The sequence below is a fragment of the Larus michahellis genome, chromosome 7, assembly GCF_964199755.1.
Source record: "Larus michahellis chromosome 7, bLarMic1.1, whole genome shotgun sequence".
Lineage (NCBI taxonomy): Eukaryota > Metazoa > Chordata > Aves > Charadriiformes > Laridae > Larus > Larus michahellis.
In genome coordinates, this window is record NC_133902.1 from 50,002,529 (window position 1) to 50,019,609 (window position 17,081).

At 43.7% G+C, this 17,081-nt stretch overlaps 2 protein-coding genes across 7 annotated transcripts in view; one reads left to right on the top strand and one right to left on the bottom strand.

Annotated features, from left to right (window-relative positions):
* CEP70 (centrosomal protein 70) overlaps positions 1 to 4,282 on the top strand; it is an 11,560-nt gene extending 7,278 nt beyond the window's left edge. For all 4 annotated transcript variants that reach the window (XM_074595949.1, XM_074595946.1, XM_074595948.1 and 1 more), the window contains 5 exons: positions 444 to 590; positions 1,123 to 1,291; positions 2,534 to 2,648; positions 3,612 to 3,691; positions 4,069 to 4,282. In XM_074595949.1, the coding sequence (XP_074452050.1) occupies positions 444 to 590; positions 1,123 to 1,291; positions 2,534 to 2,648; positions 3,612 to 3,691; positions 4,069 to 4,130 (573 nt within the window). In that variant the 3' untranslated portion in view covers positions 4,131 to 4,282. The remainder of the gene's footprint in view (positions 1 to 443; positions 591 to 1,122; positions 1,292 to 2,533; positions 2,649 to 3,611; positions 3,692 to 4,068) is intronic.
* Positions 4,283 to 4,761: 479 nt separating this feature from the next.
* The window catches only part of ESYT3 (extended synaptotagmin 3), a 38,449-nt gene continuing 26,129 nt past the window's right edge, over positions 4,762 to 17,081 (bottom strand). For all 3 annotated transcript variants that reach the window (XM_074595943.1, XM_074595941.1, XM_074595944.1), the window contains 13 exons: positions 16,847 to 16,895; positions 16,106 to 16,195; positions 15,182 to 15,244; positions 15,018 to 15,086; positions 14,094 to 14,159; positions 12,641 to 12,727; positions 11,664 to 11,813; positions 10,704 to 11,146; positions 9,442 to 9,531; positions 8,741 to 8,872; positions 7,134 to 7,239; positions 6,512 to 6,561; positions 4,762 to 5,619 (listed from right to left, as the gene is read on the bottom strand). In XM_074595943.1, the coding sequence (XP_074452044.1) occupies positions 5,583 to 5,619; positions 6,512 to 6,561; positions 7,134 to 7,239; positions 8,741 to 8,872; positions 9,442 to 9,531; positions 10,704 to 11,146; positions 11,664 to 11,813; positions 12,641 to 12,727; positions 14,094 to 14,159; positions 15,018 to 15,086; positions 15,182 to 15,244; positions 16,106 to 16,195; positions 16,847 to 16,895 (1,432 nt within the window). In that variant the 3' untranslated portion in view covers positions 4,762 to 5,582. The remainder of the gene's footprint in view (positions 5,620 to 6,511; positions 6,562 to 7,133; positions 7,240 to 8,740; positions 8,873 to 9,441; positions 9,532 to 10,703; positions 11,147 to 11,663; positions 11,814 to 12,640; positions 12,728 to 14,093; positions 14,160 to 15,017; positions 15,087 to 15,181; positions 15,245 to 16,105; positions 16,196 to 16,846; positions 16,896 to 17,081) is intronic.

Consider the following 17,081-nt stretch of genomic DNA (forward strand, 5'->3'; position numbering starts at 1 on the left):
GCAGTGTGCCTACAGGCCAGAGATATTCCTCTGTGTGTATCGTCTACATGTTTGTATTCACTGGCTGAGTCCCTAAGAAGACAGTTCACACACTAATGATGATGCATTCTCTTTCTTGCTTTTGTCTTGCTGGAACAGTAACTTTTTTGATGTAAATACAAGTGAAGTAATTTTGTTTAAAACCAAACTCTCTATGACCAACACTTATTTCACTGAAACTATAATATATTAAGTACTTCAATTTTCGGACTATCCGTGTTCTTTTTAAATCAAACAATGTAAGCAATATACCGTGCTTAAATTCCCTGAAAACTAAAACTTTAATGGTCTCCAGTACTGGAATGCTTTTGCACATGAGAAACAGAAAGTCTTCCCGTTTCTGTAATAAAAAAAACTTTAAGAAGCTACAAAAGTAAACTGTGTTCCCTCCCTTCTTTTAAAAGGATTTGCATAGGTCCTTGAGAAAACTGTCCCTGGAATTGGTGCCCTGGCATGCTGCAGATCCACAGGATGACAGAGAATCCATACGAGTTGAAGACCTCCAGTTCGTAGTAGATGCAATTTTGGAAGAAATCGAAAATAAGGAAAAGGTAATTCTTACCAGGGGTTTATAATCACGAGTTACTGTGGAACTCTGAAATGCATTCTTCACACGGTGGTTCGATTTGCACATTTGAAAGCCTCGCGGGGTTTAAGAAATAGCTATTTGAATATCTTCAATAGTCAAAGACTGTTTTAGCATAATGGCTAAATTCACCTTGGGGAAGACTGCTTTAATCGAAGTCATTTGACCAACAACGAATTTGCATTGCCCTGTAGTCTCAGGTGTTATCCTGTTCTGTCTGTTTCTCAGTCAGCATTGAGAATACGTAAACGTACTTACCAAGCAACAGAAAAGAAAGTTTTCAAAAGAGTATTTTTGGTTTGCTGGATATCTGTGTCTGAAAACTCTCTTTAAAATACGTCTTCAGATTTAAGAATATTTGAAATGCTGTGTTTTAATAAGGGAAGTTATACCCATTTTTCTTCATAGACAAGTTTTAAGAATGTTTCACAGTTTAAAAGAATCCTTGCTTTGTTAAGCAGTAAACGTTAACGAGTTATTCTTTCTGCTTGCTACAGAACAGCCAGACACCGTCCTTACCAACCCTGTGTGCAATAGTCTCTCACTTCCAGAAGCTGTTTGACGTGAATTCTCTGAGCGGTGTTTATCCACGAATGAATGAGGTTTACACAAAGCTTGGGGAAATGACCAACGCTATGAGAAATCTCCATGAGCTGCTGGAACTAGGTAAAGACTCACCACCTCGCATTTGTTCAGACCCCGTTTCCAAAAGAAAAAGACACGTGAAAAGCTGATCTCTTCGTAGAAAATATGTTGAGCTGCTGAGAAATGAGTAAACTCGGTATATTCTTCACTGGGAAGATAAAAATAGGTTGCTGTCAACTGGGAGTTTAAATAGCAAACCTCCATTATTTGTAAGCCTTTAGCAGTTGCTGAGGAATCTCAGGGAGGCAGAAGAAAGGGATAACAGATGAAATTGAATTTTTAATTTATTTTTTTTCCCACAAAGCTTTGTTTCCTCTGAGCTGACTGCGTAATTCTTCTTGACCATCTTTCAGTATCTACTTGAAAGATAACAAGTTTAAGAAAAAATAACTCAACCTCTGCTGTAGATTTCTACTCAGTAATTCATTCAAGTGTAATTATGTCCAGTCCTCAGAAACTTCCATCTTACACTGCTAAACTTATTCAACAACTTTTTTTTTTTTATTGTCAAAAACTAAGTGCCAGTACTCAGAGGCACACTTAATTATTTCCCAATACCCATCCTCCTCTGGTTTGTGCTTCTAGAGAACTTGTTGGGTTTACATGCTTGGCTGTGCTGTAGGGTGTAGAGCCCGAGAGAAAGGCTCCTCCACTAATAAGGTTTTCTGAGCCTCGTTCAAGGAGGGAAGCAGCCTTCCTGCCTGCAGCCAGCGCAGGAGCCGAGGAGGCCTCGGGTCTCTCCCTAATAATCGCAAACCACTGGAGCTCAGTGGATGCCTTCTCTAAGCCTAGTTCTGAAATTGAGGGAGAAATGGACAAGGAGCATGTTACCTTCACTCACAGCAGGTACCACAACAAGTTCTGGCTGTTAACAGTATTTATCGAGCAGTTTCCTCGGTGGCCTAGGCCCTACACTGTGCTTCTGCTGTGTTACAGGAACCTAATGAATAACCCTTCCTCTCTGTATAACGTCAGTTGGGTGATTTCCACTGACATTGTAGGGTGCACTTTAGTACCATCTCTGCTGTGAAAATACACAGCTCTGACAAGCGCTCTCGCCACTAAAGGATTAGCGAGAGATTGACCATTCCTAGCCGAGATCAGTTCATTTCTAACCACAGGCTTTCTGTGAATGATGGAACTTGTGTGCCTAGACGTGTGAAAACCACATAAAATCTGGGCACCTGCAAGAACTGGATTGTGCCTAAAATACTTTCCTGTTATTAGAGTTACAAGAAAGATGAAGTGTTTGTTTTTCCACAGACAGTTCAGCTCCACCCACTGTGGTAGTGGATACTGTTGGGAAACTGTGTGACATAATTAACGAGAACGTGACTGAGCAGGTACAGCAGCTTCTGGGGACCCAAGACATCCACAGGTATGTGGGGCTCTTCTACTGGTGACCGTTCTTCAAACATCAAATTTAGTAATGGAGAGAACTGGCTAAAACCAGTTCTCTCTGGTTTTACTGGATTACTGATTTCTTACAGTAATTTCTTACAAAGTCAGTGAACTGTGATAGCAAAGGAGTTAAGACTATCCTACGTAAAACAAATCTTGAATACTTTCAAAAGGATAAAGCCAGCAAAGAGAAAAATTAAGGCCAGAAGGTTCCAGAACACCTTGTTGGTTTGGATGGATAAGGTGATCAAATATGCTTATTAAGGATGCGTGTTTCATAAGGAGACAAAGCAAATACTGCACGTGGGTGGGGAGGAGAAAGTGTTGCAAGGTTTCAGCTGTAATATTGAACGTCTCAAGCTGCCTACAAGTATTTTGGGTACTGGACAAATCTTGTTCCGTCTTCAACAGGTGAGAACAACATATATACTTCGTAGCAGACTGTTAAACCTCGCATTCAGCATGGGCTCTGCAAACGTAGTAAAAATTAATTGCAGCAGGCAGCAAGTCTGACACACGCTGAGTTAACAATATTAACTCCAACCTTTCTGCACCCCTCACAGCTTTAACTAGAGAATAGCTGCTTATAAAACATTCCCTGCTCCTCCTGTGAGGCAGTTCTATCGGCCACCCCCAGGCGGAATATTTAGCATACACAGACTAATGTTCCCATCTAAAAAGTACCTGGTGCTATGTAAGGAGAAAAGGAAGAATGTATATAGGGCATGAATTGTGAAATTAGAGCTCCTCTTTTGGCAGCTAACACTTGTTGGCTGCAGGTTTCAGAACCCGAGAACACGTTTTTGGTGTAGATGGTTTTATATACTACTAAGTAGCAGTGTTTTCGGGAAGTCATGACATAGTACGGCAAAACAGCCAAGGAGATGAACTTAAAACACCCTTGCACCTTTAATCTGACAGTCTCACTTGCACGTTTCAGTATAATCAAGAAGCTAGAAGAACACGAGTGCTTCTTTCCACCATTTCAAGCTCTCATTCAAGACTTGCTTTGTCTTCTAGGTGAGTAGTATTTGCAGCAGTTGTAATTATCTGCATGCCAATGCTTCCTCCTCACTTTAAATAGCTAACACATGTTTTGTTTACTCCCGGTGTGCTAGAACGCAAGGAGAATATGAGGGAAATGAGGGAAGGTGCTAACTTTTGCCTCACTTTCCTCCTCTTTCCTCAGGAAGTGACCAAGATAGTTTGTTGCATATATTCAATCATACTACTCCTAAGAGAAGCTAAATTGAGTTCTTCTCCAAAAGCATTAAAAGGTGTGAGGAGTTTGTTTCCTTCACTAGCTGTCTTTCTAACACTTGAGTTAGAATTTTGGCTGAACTTGAAGATGTTCTAGGTCCATACGCCTTACAGTTTTGCTTTTCATTCTGTTTCAGAGATCAATAACCTGGATGATATTTTACCTACTGTGCGACGTTTGAAATTGGTAGCTAGTTAAGAGTTACTCTGCTTTTCTCTGGCAAGATTCATCGTACCTGTGAATGCTGATGCATATGACATTACAGCTACCTCTAACCTCTGTTACCCTGATCAAGAGTCTCAGACTTTTTGACGTAAATAAAAGCTGCTGCATTTTTTCATTTTTCTTAATTCTTGTTTCATGGTCAATTTAAGAAAAACTTACTCTATCCGCTATCGACTGGTGTACTCGGTCCCAGAGAGAGAACCAACACACTCTGCATCGGTCTGGGAGGCCAAACCCAGCCCAAAGGCAGACAGATGGTAACCACTAAGCATTTTGCTTGTTGCTGACACAGTAAGTATGAGATAAAGGGCTCTAACTGCCTTAGCCATAACACTCACAGCCTTTGCCTATCTTGGTTTTCTGGAGGGCCTGTTTTAAAACGCTGTTTACATCTTCAGATAAGTTTGGGATGTGAGCAAATTGTTATTCAGTGAGATTGTGCCTGGTCATGGACTAAGGCAGACTTAGATTAACGTAATCTAGGCCAAAAAGATTTGAAACTTGCTTCAGGTGGTGGTTTATGGGTTTCTGCCTGGCAGGGATTTGAAGCTACCATGGTCATATTTCAAAGGTCAGTTTTAGAAAGGTGTAGATCAAGTTTCTTATGCAAGACAGTTAGCAGTTTATTGTACAGGAACAAGTACACCAACCTTCCAAAATATTTTGGTATATTTTGCTCCAATATTAGTTTACAAAACTCTACTGTTCCTCAGGCAGAACGCTTTGCTGTCAAGATTTACAAGATTTTGAAATGTACTGTAACAAAGAACAAAACGTGTTAAGGCGTCACAAACTATAACCTCAATGACATCTTGGTAAACTAATCTCCCTGCTTTTGGAAGCTCATTATATACATACCTGCAGCCACAATCTGCTACGACACTTCTGAACAGTGACATTTCAGTTTCTTAAGTTTCTCAAAAAACAATCACTATTAAGAGTCTTAAACAGTTTCTTTCATCAGGTTCTGTAGCCCTACAGATGAAGAATGCTGTTTAAAAATTTATTCTTTTAAAAGTGCAATGCTTTCATGTTAAACCAACATGAATGGGATCCTGGGGAAATGAGGCTGCCAAGCAAAGCAGTGACACTTAGCTCACAGTCTTAAAATATCTCCAGGTACAACGCTTCCTTAAGACACTATTTGTACTTAAGGGTTCTTTGGGCAAAGATATGCCAGAAACAGCAAAAATAAAGGACTTGTTATTTAGAGACAAATTATTCCCAATGTGGGGTTGATTTTGTTTGTTTCTTTGTTTTTTCACTTCAGTGAGAACTAATCTGGGCAGGATCATTAAATTTACATGTCCTGAGCTGGAGACTGCTTCAAATTTGCAGTGACTGTTCAAAACACGTTAATTACAAAAGAGATCTGTACATCCATAGAAAGTTGAAAAATTAGTAACTTATGTACATGAGAAGAAATCAATTTTTCTTGCGTCTACTCCTTGTCAGCTCATACCTGCAAGACAGACACAATAAATAATTACCGCAGTTTAAGACTGTCTTTAAAGTGGCACAATAGAGAGAACTTGGGCTGCTTTATTGCTTGTGCTTCCCAGGCGGCGTGGCGAAGGAGCCTTTGGAGATGGCCTCAAACTTCAGCTCTTTACCAGGAGCTTTGGATGCGTCATTTTTCCCCCACTGCCATAATTGCCCTAAGCTTACGTGAGACACAGACACAAGCTGGGCCAGGGCAATTTGGGTTTCCCATCCCACTGGTCAGCGTGGATGGCAACCTCCTGGACTACCTGCATTCCTTGGGCTCCATTGAAGGAGAGGAGGAAGAACTACTGCCATTAACTACAGACGTGGAAGGGGAAAAAACCCTGGTTCTTAATCTTTGCCTCAGACCAGTGCTTAGGGTTTAAGTCTGAACCACAATGAACGTACAAGCAAAACTCTAAGTGGCTTATTATAATAGTTTCTATAAATGCTTTGTAATTAAAATTTTATCATATATATACATATATATGTTGCTGATCAGAGTATTAATTTAGTTAAGATCTTTATCCAAGTTAAAATTTGTTGCAAGGTTGCTTTAATAAACATAATTCTTTCAATTATGTATCCTAGTGGCTTTTATGGTAACTTAAAATATGCTGAAGACTGTAATTGATGTATAGGCCTCTTATTAAAACCATTTCACGGGGCAGGTATTGCACTAGCAACTGGATTAACAAGCAACTTAGATAAAGCTACTAAATTAGTTCAAGTTAGTCCTGAGCTTGCAGGTCAAATATTATTATTGCTCACCAAAATACACGGCCCTTTTACCCGCGCCCCAACACCACTCGCGCAAACTGGCAGCAAAGCCATCAGCAGGGTTTGGGAGCAGGGAGATGCAAACTTACCACTGCGCAAAACCTTTTATTAAGTCCTCCTGCGACAAGTCGATCCGCACCTTTAGAAAGCAAATTTGACGTCTCTGTATATTATTCAGGATACAAACGGATGAGCCAAGCTAGCGCTCCTCCCAAGGCAGACCCGCTGACGAGTGCTGGGGCTGCAGCTCGGGCTCCGGGCAGAGGAGGTTCCCGCATTCCCAGGACGTAAGCACAAGCCAGCCTCAGCCCTGCAGCGCAGCTTCCCAGCAGCGCTCCTGGGAAATTCATCACTGAAGAAGCGATTCCCAATTTATTTATTTTCACAGAATCAAAGTTGCTCACAAAAAACTTGGCAAATTCTGGGGTATAATCGTGCATCTTCCTCAGCTTCATGTTTGCACTGTCGGAGCCACTCCCCAACCGGGCAGCAGCGCTTCCCAGGAAACATGGTTTTATTTCAGGAGCAACCGAATCACATGAGGCCACGCAAGCTCCCACAGGGATACAGCCTGATTTCAGGTGAAAATCTGGCAAAAAGTCTTGTTTCCAGATTGCTAGTCCTACTATTTGAGACTTAGTTCCTGGAACCGCGTTTCAGGGTCACAGGAATGGCTCTGTTAAATCGGCAGCGAAACGTCTTTAAACTTACCTTTCCCAGCTCCTTCCTTTCCTGTGAAATGAATGGCCTGCTGTTTTTCACTGCGATGTCCAGCGTCCTTTTCTTGACGTCTTCCAAAGATTCAAAAAATTCGAACCTAAAAGTAAAGTTTTGAAAGGAGAGTCTTAAGTCAAAAATTAAAATCCTATTAAGCATCGGTGGCCAGAGTGCAGCGACAGAATACAGCATCAGTGGCCAGAGCTTTAACAGAGAAGGAAGACACAGAAAAGGCAATTCTGTAGTTGGATTTTATTCTGATTGTAAGAAATCCCTTCCAGGCCTCGTGAAAGACTACGACACTTGTTCAGGCTGTTCACCCTGCCAGAGGGAAGGAGGAAAACATGCATCCATGATGAAATGCTGTTTACCATCATTTTCCCCCTTCATGGAAGATCAGCATGTTTTCCACGCAACCTTTTATTACTCAGAGGAAATAGCTGAGCCACCCCCCCAAGTTTACAAAGTCGGCTTATACCACATTAAGAGAAGACAAAGGCTGAAACCTGTGGCAATTAAATTCTTAATGGCTCTGACTCATGCCTCTGGCACACATCATCTAGTGTCAAGTGAGTTTTGTCCACGCTAAATCATCTACGGTCTGCCCACCTGAATAGCTTTTCCTCAAGTCAGAGTTGTAAAACAGGTAATGTGTTTTGGAGCTCAGTATTGCTCAACCTGCTGCGCTTAATTGCGGATGTACAGGACACCTCAATACCGAGGGTGAGGAAAAAGAGATGCTGTTCCCAGCAGCTGTGCTGGCACTAGATCGGTGGAGTGACGTGAGAATAGGCAGAAGCAAAATCCACCGCTCCAGTGTTTTGAGGGTTAAGCGGCAATATTTTAAAATCTTTTCTTCATTTCTGACCTGTGCTAACATATACAGAAAGGACCCAACGTAGGAAAAACCTGAGCCACCCAGGATCCCCCAATATTCACATATTTTCACATATGTGTACCTTCCTCTAAATATGGGATTAAAATGACCTCTCAAAAGAGCTCTACTTCTAAGCATCGCTTCTGTTTGGTTTTACACAGCACAGGTGCCATTTTAGCGGCAGAGCTGTGGACAGGACACTGTCTGCAAAGAGGAGGGAGCGTTTTATCCTGTGCCCACCAGTTCTCAATGACAACATCCATCCGCCTGCCCGAAGAACGGTCCGTTCTCAACGGGCTTCGTATTTCTGCCTTTGGCTTTTAGAAAGGCATCAGAACAAGCACCGGGCAAAGAAGCACGAACAGAGAGAGTAGGCTTTGCGAGGTCCCCAAACGGAAAGACAGACAGGGCGTTCAAGTGGGTAGGGGAACTGCAAAGCAGCAAGCGCAGCCTGCATCCGCTGGGGTCGGGGAAGGGGCTGGGAAGAAGGTGCAGCCTCCTGCAGGGGCACAGGCAACACCACAGGCAGAGCAAGGCCAGCCCCGACTACCTGCAAATCACAGGTAAAGTGCTTTTTTTTTTTTTTTTTTTTTTTTTCCCCAAAAGAACTGCAAACGCTGGCAAGACAATCCTTAGGAGCAACGGGAGCATACCTTAGGTAAGTCCTTTCATTATACAGAGATATCAACTATTTCAGCAGCAATCATAATTAACATTTTCTTACTTTTCATCGTATTGGGGGTTCAGAGTTTTTTTCTTAACGGAAGTCTTCTTCCTGCTTGTCCATCTTCTATCTGGAAGCAGGTATATACGAACGTACGGATCGACTCCACGATTGGAAGAGGGTACTAAGTTTCTGTTAAAAGAAACACAGTGTTGACATGCAAGGCAGCTTCTCCCACTCTGTGTTTTAATACCTTGTCCCTCGTAGAATCAGACCAACCCTTCATGGGCCAAAAACATTTATCTTGGGAGTTGGAATACAAGCAAATAAAACTAAGGACACGAAGCTAAAGAAAGTTTTTACTACTGAGTGTGTGGCCACTTATCAGGGTTCTTAAATAAACACTTACAAATTCAGTCATAGGTGTCAATCCTTGTCGTGACACTTATTGTGACACTCCAAGACATGCATCAGCTGTCAATGCTGTTCAGAGGAAGTTTTGGGTGGATGGAAGTTTAAGTATCTCCACGGAAGTGAGCGTTATTTGCTGGCCACTCCCGCAGACCCACTTCTGGCACTGACCAGAGCTGCTGGCTTCCACCTGCCTGGGCTCAGTGAAGCCAAAGTCAGCCAATGCTAAGGCACCTCGGCTGGGCAGCGCACGCTGCATGTGGTTCCGCTCCAGCTTTGCTGAATGACACAAGCTCCGAGAGCTCTTCCCCTTTCCTTTACAGGGAGACGCGAGCAAACGTCAGCGTTACCTGCAGCCGTTCACCAGCACGACGAGACTCTGCCGTATTGAAGCGTACCGCACCGTCAGCTGAATCTCCCCCAGAGGCATTTCAGTCCCGCTGTAAGACAGTTGCGCAGTCAAAAAGCTTTTAAATACAGCTATTTAACAGACCACATGCCCAGACCTAGCAGCACGAAGCAGGACACGATGCATGTCCAACTAAAACCAACCTTCAGGGCACTATTCCTCTTCCTGGCATCCTACAGTTTGCTACCTAGAAAGCAGCTGGACCACAGAGGCTCCACAGAAACAACACTCGCATTAGTGCCAGCACCGCCTACCCGGCCTTCTGTACAGGTACCCGATTTCTGTCCCACAAGCATAACTGGCCAAAAAAGCACCAAATTGGCCTGCTGTAGATGGAGCAGCAAAGTGCTGACTAGCGTGTTACACAGCTCCTGCAAGGATGTCTGCGTATGCAAAATGGGACCTTTTCTATATCTCATTCTGCATGTTACTAAAGTGCTTTCAAATCCAAAACATCGCTTAAAAATGGCTTTAAAGAGGTTTCTAAATGAGGCCCTGCTCAGAGCTAGAGAATTTGCCAGTCCAGAAGTACTAGATTGAACAGCTGGAGTTAGGTTTGATGTTCAGGTTGATAACTGCTCTGATGCTCTCTTAATTGATACCGGCCTTCTTTGTTACTTCAGTTCATTAAGGATTCTACCAGCTCCATTCTGCGCCCCAGGAGAGACACATCCTCCATCCTCCTCGACAGCGCAGACTACCTGCAGCCTCAGCACTGCGGGAAGGACACACACGCAAAGCACACCTGTCCACAAAAACTTTGTTTGCAGCATTGTGAGAGGCTTCAAAATTTGTTGGGTAAAACACAGCATCCAAAACTTTATGCAGCCAGATATGCTCATCAAGAGTTTATGGTTTTACAGAAGAGGGATATTCAGACTTCCAATCTCCTGTTGCTAAAATCATGGGTGTTATGGGACCCAGGATGTTCTGTGTGAGAGGCTCTTAACCAACAAAGCCAACACATGCAGCAGCTCTCAGGAGAGCCAGACAAGGAAACGGTTTCGCTTTACACCTGATCTGAAAATGACCCTGAAATGTACTTTGCTGTTGACTGGAATACTTAGGCCAATTCTTCATAAGGTGATTTGAGACTCAACACTCCAAATGACTTTGCAGTCTTGAATTCAACTGTATGCAACAGCGACCTGTAAAACCTAAACCTTCCCAAGAGAAGAACAATTGAGCTGGAAGAACACCTACTTCTGAAGCTCCAGATTGCTGCTACTTAATTCAAAGCAAGAAGAAGGCAGAGAACCCAGCGAAGTAACACTGGGTGCAAGCCTCAGCTCCTGTACGACCGGCAAGGTGGGCACCACCGCTGCTCTGGTATGCAATGCTGATGGTGGCTGACGCTCTGCATTTTGCTCGTGCCCTGTCTCATTAAGGCCAGCAGCAGTTTCACTTGGTACAGGTGCTGCTGAACTGTCATTTGTGTCCAGGTCTTCTCTGCTGTCCTTTTTCGGCAGGGAATCAAGTGCTGCAGAGTCTTTGCTCACTGGAGGTACTTTTGAGGCTTCTGGTTTTGGTGGGGAGGCAAACTTCTGCTGGTTTCCACCCTTCTCCGCGACACACACGGGACCTTGCTTCGAGGCATTGACACCAGCCTTGACTCTTTGTGGATCGGGTTCTTCAACGTTCAAGGCCTAAAAATCACAAGGGAAAGAAATGAGCGTGGCTCCCAAAGCACTGGGGTTAATGGCAGCATTACCACGTCGGATGAAATTCCACCACAAAACTGTAACAGCAGGAATCTGCCATTAGAGGTGAAAGAAGCCTATGGGATTAGCTGTGACGTTCCCTTCCCTGTATTTAACAATGTCTAAACACTGATCAAGAGCACAGCGAGAGAACAATTCTTCAGCATCAGTCTCTCTCAGTTTAGCAACTTTGATCTCCCAGCTTAGATTTTCTCAGTCCGACTCTTTATTGTCATGAGAAGATTTTCAGCAGTGGCACCGCACTAAATTTTAGGACGCCTCAGGGATACCTCTCAGCTCCACCATGCACTCTTAATTGCGCTTAAAGACCTTGTCACGCTTCTCCTCTCTACTCATCTATGAAGCAAAGCCGCATTTCTCCTCTCCCACCTTTCATCTCTTTTGCCTGGTTACAATCGGATGCTTCCGCTGGGGAAGCCGAACGTGGCAAAGAACAACTCACCCGCAACACAAGTTTCATCTTAATGAAGCTGTCTGAACTGGAATGATCAAGCTGAAATCTCTGATCCAGAGTCATGTTTGGGTCCTTAAGTAAGTGGGAGAGACATATCACTGAAGTTCCCAGGGCAGTATCCCGATCCTTGTCTTTTATCTAGGGGGGCAAAAAAAAAAAAAAAAAAAAGGCGTTTATTAGATGGCAAACTGGAACTGGAGCACTGGGAACAGCAAAGCAAGAAGGTATTTCAGACAGAGATCAAAACTGGCTTATTTATTTCAGGACATACGATTGAGTATGGTTATTTCCAAATGGGTGATGCCAATATTTCAGGAGTGTAACGAATTATTATGTTTGGAGTAAAAATCCCATTTCTAACTATGCAGAGAAGGAACTAGCCGAAAAACTAGGCCCTGGGATTTACTTGACTTTCCTTACTTGCTGTGGGGAAAATGTCCCAGGCAGCTGGGAGGACAACTGGTTTAAATCTTTACAAGCTTTTTAGGTAATAGTTTGTTCAGCCTATTTAACCTCAATACACCTTCTAAGTTCAAATCCACTCCTGTAGCTGAGTGAAAAGCCATAGGACTGTCTGTGAGTGCCATGTACGCTAGTGAGATACAGGATTTCTTAACGAGCCACAATACAATAGGACGCTTGTTAAGAATTACGAAGACTGCAATTTCTGACAGCAAAATATTCATGGCTTTACTACACACAGACCTGTATAAAACCTCCTTCGCGCTTTGGAGCCAGAAATGTCCCATGTTTTGAGCTAAGATATTATGCGTTACATGATCCTAGGCCAAAGGTAGACACCAGCATCAGCTAACAGAGAATTTCCTGGGCAACAAAAGGTGCTTCTTCTACCTTTTAAGTAGGAGGACCCTGGAAACAACCATCACTGAGATCACATCCACCATAAAAGAGGTTTCTCCCTATGGACGTGCACTTGGTCTTCAAAGGAAAGGCTTTTCTCTCACCTCAACATGGAGTGACTGGGAATGAGCACTGTGGACAAAGAAGGTGAAAGCCTGTCCCCATGTGGGATCTTTGCTGAAATTGCAGGTCTGCAACAAGAAGATTGCGGCACGTATGTTAGCTTATTCTGTGAGCAGCAAAGAATACCTGGATGCTGATCACCAGCAAGGGTCACGGTGACACTTTTATTTTATTCAGTGATGCTACATTCCAGCCGTATGGAGAGAGTGAAATTTCCAGGTCAGAAGCGTGCAGAAGCAAAGTCTCTGGCACAACCAGGACAAATTCCGTGGGGCGTGGAAATGCTGAAGAACGAGTCTGGTGAGCTGGAGCTGGCCCCCGACCAGTGCTGCCAGGACCAGCAGCCTGCCTCACCTGCAGCAAGGCACCGCTCCCTCCCTCCCACCTCTCCGCCCGGGGAGAGCCAGGGTGCTGCTTCCAGCCTGCAGGCACCCAGGGCCACCTCCCAGCGCTGCAGCCAGCTGGAGGGGAAGGGCAGGAAAGCTAGAGGAGCAGCTTGAGGGACGAGTAGGAGGGCACAGCTTCTGCAGCATCCACTTCAAGGATGAAGAGTACGGAAAGCACCCACAGGGGGCTGTGTCTGAGGCTGCTCCATAAACCAGCTGCCTCCGCCAGGCCACGAGTGCTGGCAGCAATGGGAAAGGAGCAGGGGAAAGCTGGAAGTCTGACCTAGCTTGGGAGAGGCAGGTGACGTGGTGGGGAAAAGGGAAAGGTAAAAAAGGTAAAGGTGCAAGCAGAACCCAGTTTCTGACTGGAGAAAGCAGAAGAAACAAAGGAAAATAGGTGCCAGTCCCGTATGCTTGCGTGTAACCAACGGGATTCATTCCTATTTGTTGGGTGTCCAAAACACATTGGGTGTCCACATCCAGCCATGGGGCAAGACTCACAGCACCTACTGGAGGGCAAGACTCAGCTGTCGCTCATAGACTTCAGGCAAAAATAAATATTAAATAATGAAAAAAGAACTGAAAGTCAAGTGGAGGAGATCCAGATATGCCTTATCCAGGTAAAACACATTCAGTAAAACTTGTGCGAAACACAGGAGCCAGGAGACTCTGATGAGAGAAGAAATGCCAGCTTGATACAGATGACACCCTGCCCTGAGAAAGGATGAGCCACATTGGAGACCTATCATTTTTTCCTCTGCAACCTCATAGAACTAGGGTATCTTGGTCAAAATGACCTCGTGGCCACGAGCACAAAAATACCCATCCGTACAGTAGCAGATCAGGCCCCTACTAATCAAGCACAGCTCAGTGACACAGTGCTTCCACGTGCTGGTTGACCCCCACCTCCTGGCCTCCGCAGTTATCACCATAACTACAGCTCTTCCCATCAGTCTCACTAGTCCTACCCTTCCTAGGGACTACTTGGCGATGAACACTTTGTATTTTATGGGTGACTAAAGAAAGCAGAAGAGTCAAACAGCCTCACCTTGCTCTTCTGCGTCTTGTTTCCTACCGTGAGCAGGACAAAGGAGGAAGGTTCTCGTTCTGTCTTCTGTAATTTAATACAAGGGGAAAAAAGAATAGGGGGAAAAAAAAAAAAAAGTGACGTTTATAGTTTACAGGAACTAATATTAAACCACCAGTCTTACTTGAAATATGTAGCAATTCCTTTCCAAAAGCAATAATACTGGTCTTCTCGTACCATGCTCTTCTGCACTAGTGCACTACAGCTGACAGTCTGGTCTTGGCACAGTGAGAAAAGTGTACACAATGAAGTCTAGAATTAAGGATTATCAAATGTGATGTGTATCACAGTGCTAGTAACTCATCTAAATTGTAAAGATCGCATTTGGGAGGGGAGCTATTCAGAGAGAATGGGTAGCTTTATACACTGCACAGAGCTGTGGTTGTGTGTAGCTTGTTCAAGAAAAAGGGAGACAATTCTTCCCTACACCTACCATTTACATCACAGTAGCAAAATGCAGTATTTTGAAAAGATAACCTGAAGCAAAGAGAGGAGGCAGGCATAACAGAGTGGCTTCCGTATCCCTCCCATCCCAATGTGGGAGATCAAACTGGAACAGCCCAGCATGGGAAGAACCCCTGCAGCAGCAGAAAGGGTAACATGACTTGCTCTGATGTCTGGAGGCTCTTACTGTCCGAAGTATAAAATAAAAATAAAGACAACGCCACACGCAATCAAGTATTTCTGTGCTGCATTCCCCCTTGGACCTCATAGAGTTTTCCTGGTGTGGGGTGGGCTTTCAACACCTATTTTGAACCCCTGGTCACTTAAGATTCTGACAGTGGAGAGACTTATGTTTTTTAACCACAGCTAGCTTCAGTTGCTATGATACCACATAATCCAGAGTGTTGTTTTGCAAGCATGGGAGAAGAATATAAATTTTACCTTGAGGTACTTGTTATTTTTGATCTTCTTTGCTCCACATTCACCATTTGAATATTCAAAGTGGTTTTTCTGAAATTAGTAAAAGAGTACTTAAAAACAATTACTTTGCGGGCTTTAAAAAAAAGGTCAGGAGTGAAGGCTGCCTGAATGTGGTTTACACTTACTGGAAGGTTGAAGGCACTGTCCAAGTAGACTATCAGAATAGCTGTAGACAGACCCTTCTTATCCTGCGAAGGCCAGGAAAGATAAAACAAAACAAAACACAAGGTAGGCATGATCACCCATCAAGGACAACGTAAAGCACAACACAAATTCAGAGGACAGTTTCTGAAAGCTAGCAGCTTTTCAGCTTTCTCCTAAAACTTGCAATTTAGAGGAGCACAAGCTGATACAGCATAGCAGTTTTAAGCAGACCAGTGAGAAGAGGTGTAAGTCTTTTCAATTCACTGGCCTTAACGCTCTTTAATCTCTCTCCTGCAGAACTGACTGGATTCCCCAGTGCAGCAAGACACCCAAACACATGCTCAACCACATACACCAACAGCAGTAATCCAGCGTCAGCAGAGCAAACCCTGGAAACAAATTTTATTCAATTCAGTGGAACTCAAATGCTTTTGCGTCATTATGAAGCAACAGCATCCCTGGGAGATGGGCTTTATCTGAGCAATTCTGCTGGACAAGTAAGACATCATTTGGAACCATGGCCCTACAGAGCACCAGCGCGGGCTATTTGTCTATGACTAGTAGAGGTTACAGGGGTTCTACACAGATCCTAGATGAAGAGGGACGGGAAAAATTATCAAAGAAGGGAACTGTCAGAGGCCATTTTGCAGTGAGTGAAACAAAGCTTTGCTAATTCAAGCAAAAAGAGCTGCCAGATTTGAGTTACTCCTGAATTACCAAGGGACCTGGAGCAAGCAAACGCCCTTCCTCTGCAGGAGGGGTGGTGGTGGGGAAAATCAGATCAAAATTTTGTCAGAAAACATAAAATCCCATGGATTTGCCTGGGGTTCCTAATTTCACACGCTCCTGTGTTGATCACTGGACATAGATCAGAGTATCTGAATCATTTAAGCAAATATACTCACCTCATGTAGCTTTTCTTGGTCGTTTACTAGTGAAAGCCACTCCAGTTTTAAATGCAAGTGTCCGCTTGTTGTCTTACTTAAGGGAAACCACTAAATGGAGACAACAAAGAGTAACTTGAGGACTGTGAAGCAGAATAATTTTTGTATATTTGTTGCAGTCTCTGAGACTTACATACAATATACAATATGAATAGTACTTTGAGCGCCTTAGCTTGCATTTTTGACACTTAGATTGTAGTATGTCCACCTACTTAAAAAAAAAAAGCCAGAAAAACGAAAATAAGATACCCATACACATGCAAAGCACACGGGTATTTCCAACTGCAGCACAAGACAGGCACCCTGGCATTGTTTGCAGAGCGCTGGGTTGCGGGATGAACCACAATAAGATCGGATCATTTCTTCCCTCAGCAATCGGACTGCTTCACCTAACTTTATCTGTATCCTTGCACAAAACATTTGGTACACACAGGACAGGAGATACCAACACAAGATACCCCACTGCCGGCTCAGCGCAACCTCCGGGCTGTCTGAGGTTGCCAGCTTGATTGTAAAAATTATTTTAATGGCTACTTCAAGTCTTCTAAGCGAAGGTATTTTCTTTTTGTGAAAATACCACAGTGGAGGTGTGCAAGGAAGCCTTAACCACACAGAAACAACGTAGTAGCAGAGGGAGAGCACAAATGACAACATCTAAGCATACGTCACCAACCACATTTAGAAATGAGCTGTGATCTTTACCTCATCAACAGTTCTGTCATTCATTACATCCACTAGGCTTATAAGCAAGCTGAAAGACAAAAAGCAAACATTTCAGTGTATATTTAGGCATTAGTGTATATATACAGCATACTGCTGCTGGGGGAAGGAGGGGAGAAGTAATCGCCACCAAAAAAGCCCACACTCATCTGTTCCAAATAGCAACTTCTACGCACTACCTGTGTGCGTGTGTGCTCGAACGCACTCACACTTCTGA